Genomic DNA, 19703 nt, shown 5'->3' on the forward strand with positions numbered 1-19703 from the left:
ATAAGAAACATTTACAATCTATTTTCTCTGAAGCCTTCATCTTCATGATAAAACCTAGGTCTCCAAAACCCCTTATCTTAACCCAAACATTCCTTTCTGCTGATGATTTCTATTTCAACCAATTGCCAATCAGAATATGTTTAAATTTAACTGTGGCCTGGAAGGCCCTGGCCCCGCCTTTGAGTTGTCCTGCCCTCTAGATCCAACCACTGTAAATCCTACATGTTCTGATTGATGCATATTGTCTCCTTAAAACATATAAAAGCAAGCTGTGTCCTCAGGACCTCCTGAGACTGTGTTGTGGGTATATCCTGAACCTTGGTAAAATAAACTTAGTAAATTGATTGAAACTTATCCCAGATACTTTCTGGTTTGCACAGCTTACACCTAGTGGGGTTTAAGAGACACTTAGGATACACATTATCTTGTTTAATCCTCATAGCAACTCTTAAAGGAAGTTGGAAGCTAAGAAATTTGCCCAAAGGGGTAAAGCCAGGTCCAGTGTGGTTTAAGAGGCAGGCCCTGGCATTGAGGTAGAAGTCTCAGTTTTCTGCTGCCACATTCCAGAGAGCCAAGAGAACCCACTCTTGCCTTCCAAGGAACATGCCTGAAAGTTAGAAGAGTTGGGCAGGTGACTACAGCATGCATCCATGAAGAGCTCTAGCTCTGGGATCTATTCATATCTCAGCTTTGTCACTCATTAACTTTATAACCTTGGGCAACTTACTGAGTCTCTCTATCCATAGTTTTCTTACCTGTTTAAGAGAGTGATAGGCTGTATTGAGTTTCCTTTTTTTTTTTTTTTTCTGAGAAATACCCAGTCCCATTTCTGCTGACAGTGACCACATTTTGCTTTCCCTATTCCCAGTTGGGAGAAATAGGGGTGTGGGAAGCATGTTATTCAAGCTAGCCAGTGACATGCTCTCTGGAAATGAATCTTCAGTGAGATAACCCAAAGATTAAATCCCATTGGAGCTCATTCATCTAGACACCCTGACAAAAATCTGGCTAGTTCCCGCACCTCAGACAAGGCGTCCTCTCTATTCCTCATCTTATATGACTACTTCTGCTTCTCCTTCATTCTGTGAGCTCCCTCCACAACGTGCCCCACCAAATCTAATAATACGTTTTCTATTTAAGTTCATTAGAGCCAGTTTTTATTGCTTACAACAACAACAATAAAAACCCCTAATTGATCCAAACACCTACCTTGCAATGCTGTAAAAATTAAATGATACCAAGTGTGTCAAGTGCCTAGCTCAGTCAGTCCTGACAGCAGTGCAACCTGCCAATCAGTGGTGACAGCTGTCTGTCAGCCACCACTTGAGGCAGGGCACAGGGAGGGAGAGGGGAGATTGTTACTGGTGTGCATTCCACTGAGAAAAACCTTCCCCAGGAAATAGAAGGACAAACAGGAGGGAGGGAAGTCCAGGCTATGATATGCTCATTTATTCCAAATGTCTTTATTGAAACAGAATGACAGAGCAAGAAAGAATGAGGTCTGGGAGGATGTCTTTGGGCGCAGGATGGAGCCCAGACCCAGTGGTTACAGTGCAGTGCTCTCTCCCTGTCCCCTGACTCTGGCCAGGGAAGTGAACGCAAAGCAGCAGGGAGGAGGCGGGGTGGGGGCGGCTCCGTGATGGCTGGTGTGAGGTGCCTCTGAGCCTTCTGGGCAGCCCTCCCTTCCCTACTCGGTCTTCTCAATTTTCTTGCCACCTTTCTGTGTGGGCCAGCCTCCCATCAGGTACCTAGAGGCTGCTCAGAGGGCAGGGTTGGGGGTGGCAAGCAGTGGGACATGGTCACAGCGGTTAGGGGGTGGCTGCCGCAGCAGGGAAGGCCGGCGACACAGCTCCCCATCCCGGAGGACCTCGGGCAGGAGCTTGCGCTTGGTCTCTGGCAGCAGCATAATGCTGAGAATGCAGAGGAGGGCACAGGCCGCCAGTACCACGTGCTGCAGGAAGGCTCCATGGCCCATGTGGAGGCGCTGGGCCGGGCCGCTCAGCCCCCCAAGAGCCCCCAGTGCCATGATCAGGCCTAGACCTCGGCCCCTAGGGGAAACAGAGGGGTGGAGCTCAGCCCACAGATGTGGCCTTGCCCACCCTTTTCCCGCAGATCCCTCCTCCAGCCTGCAGGCACCATCCTCAGGCAGAAGGACCTGGCTCTGCCCCCAGGAGCACCCCTTATCTCACCGAACAGTGGTGGGGATGACTTCAGCAGCAAGGAGGGTGCTGAGGATGGCGGCAGCTTGGGAGGAGAAGAGCCCAAGGACAGAGAAAGTGGTGACGGCGGCCTCATTCAGATCTGAAGAAGCAAGAGGGATGATATGAACGAAGGTGTGGAGGCCAAGGCTGGCCTAGTCCCCGGTGTCATCCCCTTGGCTCTCTGTTCCCATGGCTCTAGCTAGGCAGACTCTGGGCATTCAGTAATTGACTGGGAGAGCAGACAGGGCGTGTGGCCAGGTAGAGGCTTGTGGAAGAGCTGGGCAGGGTCTGGGGCTTGTCCTGGGAGGCCTGTGCCAGAAGAAATGGCTGAGCCTGTCTGAAGCACCTCTGTTGGGTTTCCCTTGTTGAGCCCACACTGTGGGGAAGGTAGGATGCTCACAATCCCACAGGCCCAGCAGGACCAGGGAAGCAATGCCGGTCAGGGTCATGGAGAGAAGAAGGATGCCCCGGCGGCCAAATCGGTCCACGGTGACCCCCAGGAAGACACAGGCCAGGGCTGCAGTGCCACTGGCCAGCAGAGAGCACAGGTAGAAGTCTGATGGGCTCCCTCCTCCTCCCACAGGTTGGTAGCAGTGGCGAATGGCATGGGCAATGAAGCTGTGAGAAGGGGTGGGGAAGAAAAGAACAGAGTCTGAATCCCCTCCTGCAGCCTTCCACCATGCCAATGGTCCTCTGCAGGGGTCCTTCCCACCCAGCCAGCCCCTATTCCAGTTACTGGCCAGGCCCTCAGCCCAGACACCCAGGCTCACTTGGTGAAGCCCAGGATAAGTAGATTTTTCCAGATGTTGCGGTAGTTGAGGAGGGAAGCGAAGGAAAAGGAGGATGTTGCAGGGAGAGGGCAGGTATTCTCCAGGTCTTTGGGAGAGAGAGAGGAGCTGTCAGAAGAAAACCCTGAGAACCCAGGATCCTCCCACATGGGTGGTACGGACTCTGGGGGAGTCCAGCCATTCAGAGGGCACTGTCATGTGTGCAAGTGGGGCAACACTCGCAGGGACCCCATCTCTTACCCTGCAGGGCCTCCTGGGCCTCCTCCCCCAGCATCTGCCCATGGGGCCGGTTTCGCTCAGCCAGGATCCTCAGCACAGACTGAGCCTCTTCAATCTGCCGCTTCACTATCAGCCACCGTGCGGACTCCAGGAACAGACCAGGCCAGCTGTGGGCAGGGTAGAAGGGGTACACTGTGAGGCCTCCCCTCTCCTGATCTAGGGGTGGGAAACACCCACCTCTGAGGGACTGGGGCTGGGGTAGGCCTGGACCAGGGGTGGTCAGAGAAGAGGAGGGGTCTTTGGGCTAGGGCTAGTTTCGAGGCAGAGATGGGAATTGCCAGATGACAGGTGAAGGGCAATACTGACCCATAAAACAGGAAGAGGATGCAGGGAGCGGTGATCATTCGCTGCAGGAATCGCCAATCCTTAGAGACAAGGGCCAGGCCCAGGAACAGGAAGTGCCCTCCCACCCCCACCAACTCCCCTGCCAGGGCCACCCGAAGCCTCTGGGTTGGGTCGCACAGCTCCAGGCCTGGAGATACAGCAGGGGTGGAGAGAGGAGAGAGAAGCCAGGGAGGAAGAGGGTACGAGAGAGAAGAGGAGAGAGGGAGGGAGGAGGACAGAGAGCGAGGTCAGACCCAGAGCAGAAGCTGCAGCCCTCGCCTCCCTTGCTAACCTCTGGGTGACATGGATTGGAGAGACTGTTCAGTCCTCTCTCCTCTCCTGCTCAAACCTAGGAGGGCTCTAGGGCCAGAGTCCCTGGTGAGTGTTCAGCATTTCCAGTTTATAGGCCCTTTCACATCAGGCCTCTTATTTGACCTTCACATCAACCTTTGTCCAAGGTCGCACAGCTAGGGACAATCCTTGTCCGTGGACTTATTGCTGCTAGGGAATAGCATCTTGTTCCCTGGGAGCAGTAAGTCTGGGGTAAAGACTTTAAAGATTGTGGGGAGGGGGAGACAGGTGTGGAGAGAAGCAAGAGCCCTGGATTCTTCAAGGGCCTGGGCAGAAAGATAGCTGAGATTCTAGGCAGTTGAAATGTGGCCTAGGGGGCAGTGGGGACAGCCTGGGGATGCAGGCAGGTAGGCATGAGACCCAAGGGAGGGAATTCTGGGAGGGCGTCACTTACGCATCAGGTAGACACCCAGGTCAACACCGGCAAGCAGAAAGCCGAGGAGGAATCGGAGTGCCATCACGCCTGTGGAGGAGCCTGCAGCAGCCCCTCCTACTCCACAGGGACCCACCAGCCCCAAGGTCAGCAACACAATCCCACGACGGCCAAACCTAGAAAGTGGGAAGGGCTTCTGGTCACCCAGACTCTCTGGTGGTGGGGAGGTTGCTGGGTGAGACCCAGTTGCATACTTCAGAGCTAGAGGTTTGAGAATGAAGATCTGGGAGGAAGAGCTGGACAGAGGCTTGAGAAGATGGGACAGGATAGGGACCATGGATGTGGCTGTGGTTCTGTAAGAGGTGGGAACACTGACTTTTGCAGATGAGGACTATTGTTCAGAGATTAGGGCACTTGTCAATGGATGTGAGATCACTCATCAGAGGGGATGGTATATTGCGTAGGAGATTTGGGATCATTCATCCTTAGGAATAGAGCTAAGGGTCAGTAGGGATGGAGTTTGTCTTGCTCAGACTGTTCAGAGGAGATTTGGGGGAGGGTCATTGATATATGGAGTTGGAACTATTAACCTGTGGAGGGGAGCTATTGGCCACTTATGCATGGGGATACTACTGGTCAGTGAAGGTAAAGCTAATGATATTAGGAGACGGAGTAATTGATTTTTGGAGATGAGACCATTGTTCCATGGAGGTGGGATACTGGTCTATTAATACATTAAGAATGGTGAGTAGGGGCCAAGTGTGGTGGCTCAAGCTTGTAATTCCAGCAGTTTGGGAGGCCAAGGAAGGCAGATCACCTAAAGTCAGGAGTTTGAGACCAGCCTGGCCAACATGGTGAAACCTGGTATCTACTAAAAATATAAAAATGAGCCGGGTGTGGTGGCACACACCTGTAGTCCCAGCTACTTGGGAAGCTGAGGCAGGAGAATCACTTGAACTCAGGAGGTGGATGTTGCAGTGAGCAGAGACTGCACCACTGCACTCCAGCCTGGGTGACAGAGCGAGACTCCATCTCAAAAAAAAAAAAAAAAGAAGAAAAGGAGAAAGGTCAGTGGGCAGTGGGGACATGGTCATGGGTCTGTTAATCCGTGGGGTAAGACTATTGATCAGTAGGAAGAATCTATTAATCCATGGGAATAATCAGTAAGGATAAGGACACAGACCAGGAGAGATGACACTATTGGTAAGTGATGATGGTCACTAACTATGAGTTAGTGAAGACATGGTTACTGATCCTTGGAGGCCGGGCTATTGATCTTTGGGGGTAAGACCACTGATCTATGGAGATGAAGATAGGGAGCCTGTGGTCATTGGAAATCAGGCACCAATCCCTGGGAGTTAGGCTATTGACCTAATGGCGTGGGGCATTTTTCCATTAGGATGGACTTATTGGCTAATGTGCTGAAGACTACTGATTTTAGGAGACCAAATTATTGATCTTTGGGGATAAAACCATTGTTCCCTAGGAATGAGGCTACTGGTCTGTGGCAATGAGGCCATTGAGATACATAGGGATGGGCTATTGACCTGTGGGTTTAAGATCATTGGCCCACAGAGGTGTGTGACTATTAGGCAGTGAAAATGGGTATTGATTTTAAGGAATGAACTACTGAGTGTTGGGATGCCTTTGATCCATAGATGTTGAGCTATAAATCCACTTGGATGGGACTGTGGACCAATGGGGCTGAGTCTAATCCTCCATGAGGATGCTCAGTGGAGTGAGAGCACCTAGTCAGTGGTGACGGCGACCAGAATCAGAGAAGAGATTTTTGATCTGTGGGAAGAGTTATTGGTTGTTAGGATTGGGCAGTTGATCTCTGCAGGTGAAGCTACTGACTCATGGAAATGAGGATTTTGTGAGAGAATCTCAAATCCCTGAGGATCCATGAGGATGGGACTATTATTCACCCACAGAAGGTGAGGTCATTTTGTGGCAGGCATGGGACTGTGGGTTATTGAGTTGGAGGGTATTTTCTTTGGAGATAGTTATTGACTTGTAGGGGAGGGGCCCCTGGTCAGAAATGGGGTAATTTGTTCGTGAAGTTGAACTGCTGGTCAGTGGGAATGGAGCTGTTGGTGTTTAGGAATTAACATATTGATCTTCAGGAATGAGGTCACTGAGATGGAGCTGACAGTCCATGTGGGCTATTAGTGGGGATGAGACTATTCTCTGGGGAGATGAGGCCATTGCTTCACGGATCGGGGGCCACTAATCAGTGGAAAAGGGGCTAATAGTCCATGGAGGTCGAGTCATTCCCTTGCACTTAAGAGGTAGGGAAGGTGTATTTCTTGATGAGGAGTGAAGTTGAGACAAGGGTAGACCATTGAATAGAATTCTGGAGAAGACTGTAGAGTCCACTGAATCGTCTTTAACCTCTTGCAAATGCCCGCTGCTTGGGCTAGCTTCCCTAGCACCCCCTCCTTTCTACCAGCCCTGCCCCCACGACAGCCCTCACCTGTCTGCGGGGTAACCCAGGAACAGGTAGCCGGAGGCAAAGCCCAAGATGAAGAGGATCTGCTCCAGGATCACCTGCCAGCCCAGGTCACACACCAGATCCCACTGGGGATGTGAGAAGGGTGCAGCGGGCGTGAGGCCCTGCCCTCGCCGCTCTCTGCCCGCCCCCAGACCCGCGGCCCGCCTGGCCGCCTCACCTGGCCGATGGCGTTGGTGGTGAGCACCGGCAGGCCATTATAGTCCCAATCCTTGAGGCAATGGTTGAAGTCCGGCGGTGCGAAGCCACTGCACGAGGGGTCGGTACTGGTGGCGACACGGCTGGCGGCGCTGGCTGCTAGGGCCGTGCTGGCGACGCTGACGCCGCTGGCATTGGGGGGCTGCTCCCAGCCAGAGGCATTGGGGGGGAAGACCCCGTAGTGGCAATGCAGCGGGGGCGCCAGCGTGAAGATGGGATCCGAGGCCATGCCCAGTGCCACGAAGAGCACCGGCAGGCAGCAGAGGCCGAGCTGCAGCTGCTGGCCGCCGCCCAGCGCCCCCACCTGGGCGAGCAGCGCCTCAAAGCTGAGGGGGCCGGGGGGCACGGCCAGCGACAGGCTGCTGCCCAGTCCGTCGCCGCCCGCGTTGCCCTCCCCCTCCCGCTCGCGCTCCCGCTCACCCTGCAGCTGCTCCGTGGGCACCGCATCTCCGAGGGTCCCGACCTGCTGTTGGGGGGCAGGGGGTGGCAGGAGAAGGGTGAAGCGGAGGAAACCACAGAGCTAGGGCAGGGGCAGGCGGGAGCGAGGGCTAGGCAGGCAGTCAGGGGCACGGGAGGCGCAGGAGGAAAATGCCAGGCACTCAGCAGGGGCGGGGGTGCGGGGAGAGGATGGCGTCGCCACCTGGGGCGCGGGCACTTACTCCGTTAGAGGTGGGGGTGATCTCTACAGTGTTGTCGATTTTGCTGCCGCCCCCGCCATTGGGCTCTGGGGTCCCGGTGGCCACCCGGGGAGCCAGCTTGCCGACCGCAGGGGCCCTGCCGGCCTGCCCCGAAAGGATGCGCTGTCCTCTGGCCCAGTTGCGCACCGGCTGCCCGGACACAGAGAGCCTGAAGAGATCCCGTTCTGCAGCTCTGCAGCCGCGGGCGCCTCCTCGGGTCTCTGCGAGCTCTGCGCTGCTTTCCCCTCCCCTTCCTCTAGACTCTCCTCCCCTTCCCACGTCAGCAGAACCTTCGGTCCAGACTCTTCGTCACAGAGAGGAAGGGGGGCCAGGGCCCAGGGGAGGGAGGGGAAGGGGACTCTGTCGTCTCTTTCCTGGGTCTGCTGGCCGTTGCGGTAATAAGGAAAAAAAGCTGAAGCATAGTAGCTAGTCCAGGCAGATGCTAGAGATTCTTCCTCTGCTTCCAATCATTTGCCATCACTCATTCATTCGTTCATCCACTCATTCACTAATCAGTAAAATTTAAGTGTCTACTATGTTTTAGGACTTGCACTTGACTTTAGGGATAATAGGGTGGATAAGGTCCACCTTGGAGACCATGACTCCAGGAAGACAGACATGTATGCTGGCTACTGCAGTCCAACTTATGTATATGGAAGACTGGCTTGGCCCTGTATTCAGCCCTAGCTAGCTTCAGTCCTCTACAGGGAGATCACTTCCCTGGGTTTCACCACTCCCAGCCTGGTTGAATCTCCATTTCTCAACAGCATTTAGCACTGTTGACCCCCTCTTCCTCTAAACACTGTCTTCCTTGGCTGCTAAGTCCCTTCTGCTCCCCTTTTCTCCACTGCAGAAACCATCTTCCAGGTCATGGCATTGGTGCTCAGAATGGGCAGGCCCTTATAGTCCCAGTTCTTGAGGCAGTGGTTGAAGTTCAGTGGGGTGAAGCAACTGCAGGAAGGGTCTGTTATTGGTAGTGACAAGGCTGGTGGTGTTGGCTTCTAGGGCCATTCCTGTCTGTATCATTTAGACACCATCGTTCAGTGTCTGGAAGCCTCAGAGACTTATCCCTAGGCCCTTCTCTCCACACTCTCCACCTTGGGATCTTACCCATGCCCACAGCTTCAATCACCACCCATACAAACAATACAAACCTGATGCCCAAACTGACAACTCCAGCTTCCACCTCTGTTCTGAGCTCAAGACCTACCTCTTATCTGACCTTCACCTTGCATGACTCACAGGGACCTCCAACTCAGTATGTTCAAGACCAAACTCATGATTTCCCCCTATAACTTGGTTGTCTTCCACTGCTTTTTTCTGCAGTGAATTGCAGAGGCGCCCTCAACATTGCATTGCTTCCAGATGCTCAGGCAACATCTTGAAAGCTTTTTCTTCCTTACCCATGTTGAATCATTTACAAAATTCTGTCCATTTTACCTCCTATATATTCTCAGATATCCCACATCTCTCCATCTCTACCAGTATTGGTCAAACTACCTGTTGGAAAGATCACTTTGGCCCCCTAATTCCTAGCTGACATTCTGCTTCCACTTTGTTTATACCTCCCTGCCACCCATACATCATTCATAGAGCAGATGGAATGATCTTTTCAAAATGCAGATCTGATCCTGTGCCGTTCCTGCTAACCAGCCTTCGATGGTGTCTCCTCACTGTCAAGGTGAATATTAAAACTCTAGATTCCTCATACATGATTCTGCATGCCTGGTCACATGTGCTCTATAGTTCCTTCTCACTTCTTTCCCCAAACTGCACTCCAGCCACAGACCTTCCTCTAGTTTTCCCAGTGCCACAACGCCTTTGAACAAGCTGGTTCCTGCACCTAAAAAGCTTCTTAGTCACATTTCCCTCATCCTTCAGCTCTCAGCTCAAGCATCTTTGCTACAGAGAAGCCTTCCCTAACCTCTAAAATTGCTATTCAAAGTGTGGTTCATGGACTAGCAGCATACCTGGGAGCTCATTAGAAATGCAGAATCCCAGACCCTTGAATCCTAATCTGTATTTTAACCAGATCCCCAGGTATAGGTATAATACATTAAAGGAAGAGACACACTTCTCTAAGAGATGTTACCTGATAGGTGCTTCATTCTCTAATCCTAGATAAGGGCTGGAAAGGAGTGTTCTATAGTAGTCAGCCAGAAAATCATTCCTTCTCTCCACTGAACCACACCTTTAACTTATCTCCTCTGTTCAGAAATTTTCCATATATGGGAAATTCTTTTTTTGAGACAGGGTCTTGCTCTTTTGTCCAGGCTGGAGGACAGTGGCTTGATCACAGCTCATTGCAGTCTCCACCTCCCTGGCTCAAGTGATCCTCCTACCTCAGCCTCCTGAGTAGCTGGGACTACATGCACATGCCACCACACTTGGCTAATTTTTTGATATTTTGTTAAGACATGGTCTCACTGTGTTGCCAAGGCTGGTCTCATACTCTTGAGTTCAAGCAATGCTCCAGCCTCAGCCTCCCAAAGTGCTGGGATTACAGGTGCGAGCTCCGTGCCATGCAGATCCTCCAGAAAATGGTTTGTCCAGAAGGATGATGAGTAGGTCATCCTGCGATATCTACCTGGGAAGCCGAGTGAAAGAGCCTAGACCCTCTTGGGGTAACTGAAGGAAGAGGGTGTCCAGACTGGCCAGCAGTAGTCTCTAGTTGGCCAGAGCTAACCTGTGGTGCAAAGCTGAGGCTGGGCCTTTAGTTGGGGTGGCCTCTCCAGGACGGCACATTTCAAGGCCCTTGTGTGGCCAGTTTCTCTCCACATTGACATCTCTCGAATAACATCATTTGACAATGAAGTCTTGAAGGAAGGCCCTCAGGTCAGTCATCGGGGTCTGCCTTCTGGTGACACTGGTCCTCAGACTCTCCTCCTTTGGGTTTCAGTTCAGATCTCACCTTTCAACCATCCTGTCTAAAGTCTCCTGCACTGGCCTCTCCACTCATCTACTTAGTTTCTTCATGTCACCCTGCTGATTTCCTTCACCAGCAAATGGCAAATCTGTGGCAGGTTTGTGTTTTTATTTATATATGTTAACTGACTTATTTGTGTATCCCACTGGAATGATACATTCACAATATACTTGCAGAACTATGCCTGGCGCATTGTGAGAGTGAAGAACTTGTCCAGTTAATAGTTGTTGAAGAAAGGAGTAAAATCTCTCCCAAACCCCGAAAGGCATCCTGTTCAGTGTGTGTTCAACAGGTATGGCTGCTGAGCACCAGGGTTGCTCACCATGCTCCCAAGAGGCAGAGTCAGGGAGGCAGACAGCAGGGTTTATTGAGGTACACACCCATGTCTGGGTCCCAGCTCTCTCCTGCCTTCTGTGGGGAGAAGCCCTCTGGTCTCTCCGAGACCTTCAATCTCTGGGCAGTTTATGTCTTGCCCTCTCAGCTAATAGTGCAGCACTGATCTTCTAGTGCCAAGAACAGAAAAAGAAAGAGGCTCTGTATGGCCCCAGGTTTTTGCCACCTGACTCTTCATAGCCAGTCTTCCAGAGGTGGGTGGCAGTGCAGTGACTTCCACCCTAGGCTGAGGAGAGAAGGGTCCAGTTCCTCCCTGCCCCAGAGCCTAGTACCTGCTCCTGACAAAGCAGGGAATAATATTAAATATAAATAATTTATACAAAATGGCTCATACAAAAAGCTGTGGGTTGGGGGAGAAGACACCTCTGTGAGAGGCTGAGATGACAGAAAGGGCAGGAGAGGGGAAAGATACCTCCACCTCTCCTAGTCCCTTAACAAAGTCCTCCAGCCACCTAAGGCCAGAGGGGGGCTTTGGCAGGCAGGGGAGGGGCAGAGCTGTGCCAAAGGACCTTCAGGGAGCCAGGCTGGTGAGCAGGGTGGTGAATCGCAGGGCCTGCCCTGCCAGTTCTTTTACACACTGCACCATCTCTTGGATTGCAGGGCTGGATGGGTAGCCCAGGGCAGCTCCCTTGACAGCCAGCACAGTGGCACGCAATGCCTGGCCCAGCACTGTACCTGCAGCCCTGACCTGTGCTCGGAGAGGGGCAGAGGCTGCCAGCCGGCCCAGGGTGTCCCCAACAAACACTAGGCGGTGAGCAGCCACCACCACCCTCTTGCTGTGGGGCACGAAGAGGCGCGGGGGCTGATTAGCCTGGGTATTGGACATCAGGGCTGCCACGGCCACCTGCAGGGCCGAGTAGTGGCTCTGGCATTGCCCAGCGTAGAAGTGCAGGAGCTGTAGGTCTCCGGTGGACAGAACCAGCGGCTCCCCTGGGGACAGGGACTCCTGAGGGGCAAGAGGAGTGGTCAGAGGGAACATTCTCATTAGTGCCATTTCCTCCCTCACTTCTTTTCTCCTTCCTCCCTTTCTTCCCAAGGACAATCCTTTTAATTATTATCTCTGCCCATCAGAAAGTTTAGATTCTAGAGAGAGCGGCAGTGAAGTGCCCATGCTTGGTATCAGATAGATCTGGATTCAAATAACCTCAAACTTAATTTCAGACAAGTCTTTGAACTTGGTTTCCTTAACTCTAAAACAGGGAGTCTAGGATGGTCCTGTCCTGTATAAACATTATGTGAACTACATATGAAATTTTAGATGTGTTAGTAGCCAAGTTAAAAGCGGTTAAAAAAAAAATCCTGGTATATTTTATCTAACTACAAATATGAAAATGTTATATTTTCAACATATAATCAATATGAAAATTACTGATATTTTTTTCCCATACTAAGTCTGCAAAATCCAGGGTGCATTTTATATTCGTAGCATATTTCAATTTGAACTAGCCATATCTTGAGTGCTCAATAGCCATATGTAGCTAGTGGCTACTGTACTAGATAGTGCAGTACTAGTATGTACCTCATGAGGCTGCAGTGAAGATCAGTTGAGATGATATAGAGAAAGGGCTTAGCACAGAGGTGTGCATTGCTCTCCATGAGCACCAGATGTGTATTTTATTATTTTATTTATTTTAGAGACAAGGTTTCACCATGTTGGTCAGGCTGGTCTTGAACTCCTGACCTCATGATCCACCTGCCTTGGCCTCCCAAAGTGCTGGGATTACAGGCATGAGCCAACTTGCCCGGCCTATATATATATTTTTTTAAATGGGGTTTCACCATGTTGTCCAGGCTGTTCTCAAACTCCTGACCTCAAGTGATCTGCCCACCTTGGTATCCCAAAGTACTGGGATTACAGGTGTGAGCCACCATGCCCGGCCTCAGATGTGTATTAATTGTGACTATGGTTAATACTAACGCATGCAATGTGCCTAGCACAGGATCTGGTACTTGGTAAATACCTGATAAATGGTAGCTATTGTGTTGCAACCATTCTACACAGGGTTAAGGAAACCACCTCATTTTCTGAGGCCCGGAGAGATTAACTGGCGGCTCCAAAGCCCCTGGCTTCTCCGTAGTAGAGCTGGGATTAGGAGCTAGGTTTCTTAGGAGCCCAGGAATTCACAGTTGGAAGGAAGCTCAGAAGTCCCCAGGCCCAGCTCTGACCCCACAGCTGAGAAACTTTCTGCTCTCCTGGCTGCTTGCTTTTCTGACTCCTCTCCAACACATTCTTTCCCCTGTTTCTGAATTCCTAACGTCCTCTTCCAAGTTCCAGTTCCTTCCTGTAGGATTCTAACTTGTCTCCACTCTGTCCCTCCCTGCTTCCTGTGAACTCTCACTCCATCTCACTCTTTCCTTCCACGTTTGATGGCTCAGCTCTTCTCCCAAGTCCCTGTTCCTCCCTCCCCGGTCCCCTTCCCTAGCACCATTCCCACCAGGGTCACCTGCGGCGCCACTGGCATCCGATTCTCAGGCAGTTCAGGATCCTCTGTGCAGGCCTGATCCAGGGGCCTGGGTCCCTGAGCTTTGTCCATGCCCTGCAGGAGGGGATTGAGTCTCAGTGCTGGGGTGAGGGAGCAGGACAGGGTGGCCTCTGTAGCCTTTCTGCCCCTTCCTAGCCCCATTCCTCCCGAGGACACTTCTGTTATCAGAGGTTGTAGTCCCTTGACTCTAGAGAGCTCTGGTGGCCCCAGGCTGGGTCTAGGGGAAAATGGTGTGGCACTGGTACAAGTGTTATGGCCAAGTACTGAGGTTGGTTGCAGGGTGGAGGGCCAGGGGAGAGGGAAGGGGGACAGAAGGGTGGCAGGGAGGCTCTACCTCTGTGCCCTAGGCCTCCACATTCCTCCCCTTGGTCTCCCAAGGGTCCCCCTGGTAGGGCTGTCGAGGGGCACTCACCTTCAGGTGGACGTAGTCATACTCCTCGGCCATCGGAATGCCCTCGTACTCATTGTGGTGTCCTGCTGGGTCGTCTTGCACCTCCCTGCCCTCTGGATCCCACTCAACCTTGGTGCCCCCAAAGCCAGGCAGGCGGGGTGGAGGTGGGGGCAGAGGCCGGTCCTGGATGCTGCCCTTCCGTCCTGGGGCAGGAGAGGGTGCTGGGGAGGGGCTGGGAGCCTCAGGGACAGGCAGGGCAGGCAGAGGGCGGCGGGACAGGCTCTCAGCTGAGGGGAGCCGGGGCCTGTGTGGAGGTGGGGGACTTATGGGCAGAAGCTGAGCCATGGTGTCCAGGTGAAGGGAGGCCGAGGCTCCAGGGGGCTCTGGAGAAGGGGGAGCCTCTGGCCCCAGCAGGGGCACATCGTAGATCCCCTCATCAGTGCCCCTGCCCTCCCTGTCTGCCAGCAGTTCCTCGGGTGCTTCATACAGATTGAGTAAAGCTGACGCTCGTTTCAGGTTGGAGGGAGCAGTGTAGATGGGGGGCCCTGGCTCTCGGCCTCCTTCCCACTCCAGATCTGGTTCCAGCTCTGTAGGTGGCTTTGGGGTCAGAGGCACATCATAGGGAGTGTCATCCTCTCCAGGGGGCTGCAGGGCAACCCGGGTCAGAGGGTGGGAAAAGGAGGCAGGGCAGTCATAGGGGTCACTGGAGGGCCCCCGGAGGGCGGTGGGGGGCACATCGTAGACCTGTGGAGAGGAGTGGTCAGTCACCTGTCGGCTCAGCAATGAACCCTCCCTTGGGGCCATCTGTCTCCTACCCAAAGTACACAGGGACCTCTAACCCTCACCTCCAAGACATCTCTGGGGGCAGCCAGCTGGGTCCCACTGGCTCTGGGGATCTTGTAGATGGGGTCAGGAGAGGGTGGGCGAGGTCCAGCTGGAAGTCCTGAGGCTGGACAGGGCCGAGCTGGGGGTGGCACCACATATACCTGAGGGATCAAATAGATGGGGGATCAGGAGGAACAGAGAGAGCAGTGATCAGATAATGTCTGAGTTCAAGGAGCTTAGAGACTTTCCAACTCCCCCTATACTGAGAGGGCCATAAAGTTTGGTAGACAAGTTTTGTCCAGTGCAGAGCAGTGAAGAGCTGTGGCCTCAGGGTTCTCCCTGCCCACCTGCTGCAGGCCCTGGGTGGGGACAGTGGGGGAGGAATGGGGCTTTTCTGGCTTGGGGTTGGGGAGGCTCCCACTCTTACCTCCTGGTCCTCGTTGCTGTGATCTGGGGCTGGATATGGTGAGCCAGGCTGGGCTGGGGGCGTAGGAGAGAGGCTGGGCTTGGGTGCTGGGCCAGCAGGCAGGAGCTTCACCCTGTTGGCGGGCACAATGCCCTGCTGGCCATGTAGGGAGCAGAGGCACCAGCCGTCTAGTCCACCAGCGCCCTCCCTCTGCAGGACCCGTAGGACGTCCCCTCGGCGGAAAGACAGCTCCTGGGGGGACTCAGCGGTGTTGTCATATAGTGCCCGGGCCAGCTGGGCCTGGTGGGGGAGGTGGGAGTTGGGAGAAGGGTCTTCAGACCCCTTTCAGTTAATGTCACCCCTGCTTCAAACCCTTTGGAGCTCTGCATTTCCCTCAAGCTAAAAACCTGAACTCTGGATACAGCGCTTCCTGCCTGGGCCCTAGTTTCTCTCCAGCTTCAGCAGCTGCATTCTCCCTCTTCCTTTCCGTTCCTTGAACTAGACCAGCTCTCCTCAGAGAGGCTCATTCTTTACTCTTCTCCCCACCCTATTCTCTGTCTGTCTCCACCTATTGTTTCCATCCTCATAATTTGCTTTTTTTTTTGGTATCCATTTCTTCCCTCATATTGTAAACCCTATGAACACAGGACCTGCTATATTTCTAGTCCTTGCAATAAGGCCTGACCTGGAATTGGTCAATACACATGTTGAATGAATTTCTTCCAGAACTCATGAAGAAGCCCTGCTGCGGTCCCTCACAGAATCTCCTTTACCTTCTCTCTGTTCCCAAGTCATTATCCCTCACTAGCAAAAGAGATTAAGCAGCCACAGAGATCCCTCATTCTGAGACTGGGAAAGGCCTCGTCCAGACAGTGCGCTTGGGCATAACAAGAAAGAAAATAGAAGCGAAGCAATTGTTTTGCTCTCAGTCTGAGGAATAAGATTCTACCAGAAAAGGCTGAGGTTACCATGGAGAAAAGTGTATATTCTTGTGAGTGTGTGTGTGTATGAAAGGAGTTGGCAGGCCAACCAAAGCAAACATGTATCATCCTGTTTCCTGTCCTGTCTGGTGGGAGCTTATAAGCTTTTTTTCATCAAGGGATTCATGTTCAGGTAATAAGTCACAGGTACCAAGTGCAAATGATGTGTCCAGACACTGTGCAAATCTTTGCATTAATCAACTAATCTTACTTAATTCTCACAACAACCTTACAAGGGAGGAGCCATCATTACCCCATTTTGGAAAGAAAAGTGGAAGAGCTAGGTTAGTACTTTGCCCAACGCCATATCGCTGGCACAGCTGGTGGGGCATAATCTGAACCCTAAGCTGCTTGATTCCAGAGCCTGTGCTCTCACTCACTGTTCTACTGCTTCTCCACAATTACAAATGTAGGAATCTACTTAAAAGAAAGAGTAGTAACAGTGGCTCCGAGGCTCCCTAACTCAAAAGTGAGTCAAACTGGTACAAGGCCTTCTTGTATCCAATTTCCCTTTGCTATAACCCTTCGCAGTGCTCTTGCTCCATGATGTCCTTTGGTAGAATTAAGCTTAAACCACTTAAATACAATTATGTTCAGCTTCAGTTTTGATTGTTAAATGATGATGACTGCTGGTAGGATCCCAGGCAGTGGTGACTTACATGTAGTGTTGGAGAGCAGCTAGTTGGGCACGACTAGCCAGGTAGCCAAATGGACTAACTAATTCATTAAAAAAGTCTCAAGTTAAAGATCTCAGGCAGGCTGCCACCAGACCCTGGGGAGAAGGATGCCCTGCTCTGTCAGCAGGAGTGCATGTTCCTTTTGGCTGATGTTTCCCTCTGGTGGTGAGGTTGTCCGGCCCTTCATGGCTGGGTGATTTTAACAACAAATTGCTTCTTCTTGCCTGATTCCCAACTCATCAAACCATTTTCTGATTAAATTTTGGTTACTAAAGGATATTGTCCCACACAAAGAAAACATGCCGACCGGAAGACACAAATTCCTGGTTAGCGCTGCACTTTTCTTTTTAGTAGTAAATTATAAATCAGTGTTTTGGGTCTAGCCAGGGGGATTAAAAGCACGGTTCCAGAGGCAGACCTGGGATTGAGTCTTGGCTGTGTCCCTTTCTTTTGAAACTTTTATTTAAAATATTTATTTAGAGACCAGCTCTTGCTCCATGGTCCAGGCTGGAGTGCAGTGGCACAATTATAACTCACTGTAACCTCAAATGCTTTGGTTCAGCCTCCTAAGTAGCTGGGATTACCATTGCCACCCACTGCTCGGCGCTCTGTCCCTTTCTAGCCCAAGGAAGAAAGGGACAGAGCGTTTAACTTTTCTGAGTCTCAATTTCCTCCTTTGTAGAATTCCCTATCCACATATCCATTTTCAGATAATAATGACACTATCTTCACAAGGTGGTTGTAAGAACTGCATAAAGAAACTATGACAAAGCTTAGCACAGGGCCAGGTGCAGTAAATGCTCAATAAATAATAACTGTTATTAGAAACCTGTGAGTTTGATTAGCATAAGTGTCCTTGACCCCAAAAATAAAAATCCACCTTTTTGGGACTACAAAGCTGACCAGCTGGATCCTGAACCATGCATCTGCATCTCTATGCCAGAGTACTCCCAGAGGTACTCGATCTCCAGAGGGCCTCCTTCCCCACCTTGAGCTAGGGCTTCCTGGCCATCGTTACAGATTGAGGAACTAAAAGGAGTTTGAGGCCAGGTGCATTGGCTCATGCCTGTAATCTCAGCACCTTGGGAGGCTGAGGAGGGTGGATTGCTTGAGCCCAGGAGTTTGAGACCAGCCGGGGCAACATGGCAAAACCCCGCCTCTCCAAAAAGTACAAAACGTTGGCCGATGTGGTGGTGTGTCCTTGTAGTCCCAGCTACTCAGGAGGCCAAGGCAGGCAGATCACCTGAATCCAGGAGGTCGAGGCTGCTGTGAGCCATGATTGTGCCACTGCACTCCAGTCTGGGTGACAGGGTGAGACCTTGTCTCAGGAAAAAAAAAAGGGGGGGAGTTTGGTCTGAGAAATAACTGAAATTGAACTTGTCCTCAAAGGATATGGGAGGACATGGGGTGGCTCTGTGCTTCTCTTTTCAGTCTCACAATTTTCTCTCCCAGAGTCCCCACTGAGAAGGGACCAGAAAGCAGGTGACAGCCTAGCTTCCCTGGGAATCTTAGGCAGGACCTGGAAGAGGGTGTTGGAACAAAGCTGCCTGAATTCAAACTGTCTAGACTGCAGAACAGAAAGCAGAGGTGGGGCTGCCGAGAGCTCCTCACGGTGTTAGGTTTGAGTTCTGTCCAATGGGGTCAAGCCTCTGGGCCCTGCTATTGCAGGACTGAGTTGTTGATGGACTGATTGATGATGGGTGTGGCCACTCCTGCTCTATACCCCGGCAGCGGCCCAGCTGACTAGTGAGGGAACAGCTAGCCTAATGCGGGTTTCAGAGGGCCTCTGAACTGTCTGGGAGGCCGCCTCCCACTGTCCCATCATGCCAGCTGTCTCCTCCCTTTGTCCTGATCCCTGGAAAGTGGCCTGAGGCTGGCTGACATCATCTCCCCTCCTCCCTCTGTCTTCTCTTTCTCCTTGCCCGATCTCCCTCCTTTGCTCTATTTCCCTCTTTTCATTATCCCTAGAGATGGGTTTCCTTGGGTCCTTCAGCCTCTTGTTTTCCGTGAGCCACTAGGTCCTTTCAACTCCCTCCAAACCTTTCATTTGCCTCCCAATCACAAGCCCCCACCAACCTCCAGTGGCCATCTGTTTCCGCCCAAAAGGGAGCAGGCAGGACTCGGGATACACTTGCCCCCCCCCCCGCCCCCACCTCCATTCAGGCGCAGCCTCTAGGAAGAAAAAGGAAAATGGGGAGGAGGCAGGGAGGAGGGGCGAGCCGGAGCCAGGAGGAGCAGGGCATGAGAAGTGAGAGGGCGATGGCAAACAAAAGTGAGAGGAGAGGGACCAAGGAGAGAGACAAAGAGAGGGCAAAAATAAAGTGACAGGAGCGCAGGGCAGGCCGTAGAGGTCTCCCCCCGGCAGCCTCCTTTCCCTGGTGGACTCACCGACGTGGCAATGGCCATGGCTTTGGCCTCCGGTGCAGCCTGCCTCAGGCGAGACTCGGTTTTGCTGACTTCAGCGGTGGCTGCCCCGCACCATGGTCCGCGGCCTCTAAGCCAGGCCGCCCCCAGCTGTGGCGCCTGAGTCGTGGCCTCCGCCAAAGTTGGAGGAGGAGAAAGAAAACCCACAAAACTTCCCAAAGGAGAGGCAGTCTATCCAGGCAGGAGGAGGAGCGGGGCGGGCCGGGGCGTCGCTGCGGGACGGCATCCAAGGGCGCGTGCTCCGTGCGGTCCCTGCGGCCTCCCGGGCGCCGCCGTCTCAGCCAGGCCCCGGGAACTGCCTGCCCTAGGCCGCGGGGGCGCCCCAGGAGCCGAAAGTTCCTTTCTGGGGCCGGGACGGGCGAGCAAGCGCAGGCGGGTGCTGGGCTGCGCTCCACGCCTCTCCAGGCCACTCAGGAGAGCCTCGAGGGCTGGGAGAAGCCGCTGGGGCGGTTCGGCTGGATGAGCGAGTTTAAGGGGCCAACTCTCTTCACCCTC

The 19703-nt window shown here is 52.7% G+C and overlaps 2 protein-coding genes across 9 annotated transcripts; both read right to left on the bottom strand.

Moving 5' to 3' along the window:
• Positions 1–1441: 1441 nt before the first annotated feature.
• SLC22A17 (solute carrier family 22 member 17) lies at positions 1442–7937 on the bottom strand. 8 transcript variants are annotated; one of them, XM_078334565.1, is made up of 10 exons: positions 7686–7937; positions 6989–7489; positions 6793–6896; positions 4338–4492; positions 3575–3740; positions 3230–3375; positions 2972–3077; positions 2602–2819; positions 2190–2301; positions 1442–2048 (listed from the first exon to the last, which is right to left on the bottom strand). In XM_078334565.1, exons 2-10 carry the CDS (start codon positions 7253–7255, stop codon positions 1760–1762), a joined length of 1563 nt encoding a protein of 520 aa, XP_078190691.1. In that variant the 5' UTR covers positions 7256–7489; positions 7686–7937; the 3' UTR covers positions 1442–1759. The 8 variants fall into 8 exon arrangements, with proteins under 8 accessions (XP_078190691.1, XP_009004026.1, XP_078190690.1 ...); XM_009005778.5 differs by having other exon boundaries at positions 2548–2819; XM_078334564.1 differs by having other exon boundaries at positions 6989–7492.
• Positions 7938–10720: 2783 nt separating this feature from the next.
• Positions 10721–19381, bottom strand: EFS (embryonal Fyn-associated substrate). The gene is made up of 6 exons (XM_009005779.5): positions 19173–19381; positions 15149–15427; positions 14742–14882; positions 13918–14640; positions 13467–13559; positions 10721–11968 (listed from the first exon to the last, which is right to left on the bottom strand). The coding sequence occupies exons 1-6, from the start codon at positions 19188–19190 to the stop codon at positions 11534–11536; spliced, it is 1689 nt and encodes a 562-aa protein (XP_009004027.1). The 5' UTR covers positions 19191–19381; the 3' UTR covers positions 10721–11533.
• Positions 19382–19703: the final 322 nt, after the last annotated feature.

The sequence above is a fragment of the Callithrix jacchus genome, chromosome 8, assembly GCF_049354715.1.
Source record: "Callithrix jacchus isolate 240 chromosome 8, calJac240_pri, whole genome shotgun sequence".
NCBI lineage: Eukaryota > Metazoa > Chordata > Mammalia > Primates > Cebidae > Callithrix > Callithrix jacchus.

Coding starts and splice junctions, on each gene's coding strand:
- EFS (XM_009005779.5), bottom strand. Junction 14,641..14,741: donor CCCCCAGAGATGTCTTGGAG/GTGAGGGTTAGA, acceptor TCCTCTCCACAG/GTCTACGATGTGCCCCCCAC. Junction 13,560..13,917: donor ATGACTACGTCCACCTGAAG/GTGAGTGCCCCT, acceptor CCCCTCCTGCAG/GGCATGGACAAAGCTCAGGG.
- SLC22A17 (XM_009005778.5), bottom strand. CDS start 7,255: ATGGCCTCGGATCCCATCTTCACGCTGGCGCCCCCGCTGCATTGCCAC. Junction 3,376..3,574: donor ATCCTCTTCCTGTTTTATGG/GTCAGTATTGCC, acceptor CCCTGCCCACAG/CTGGCCTGGTCTGTTCCTGG. Junction 2,820..2,971: donor CTTATCCTGGGCTTCACCAA/GTGAGCCTGGGT, acceptor CCCTTCTCACAG/CTTCATTGCCCATGCCATTC.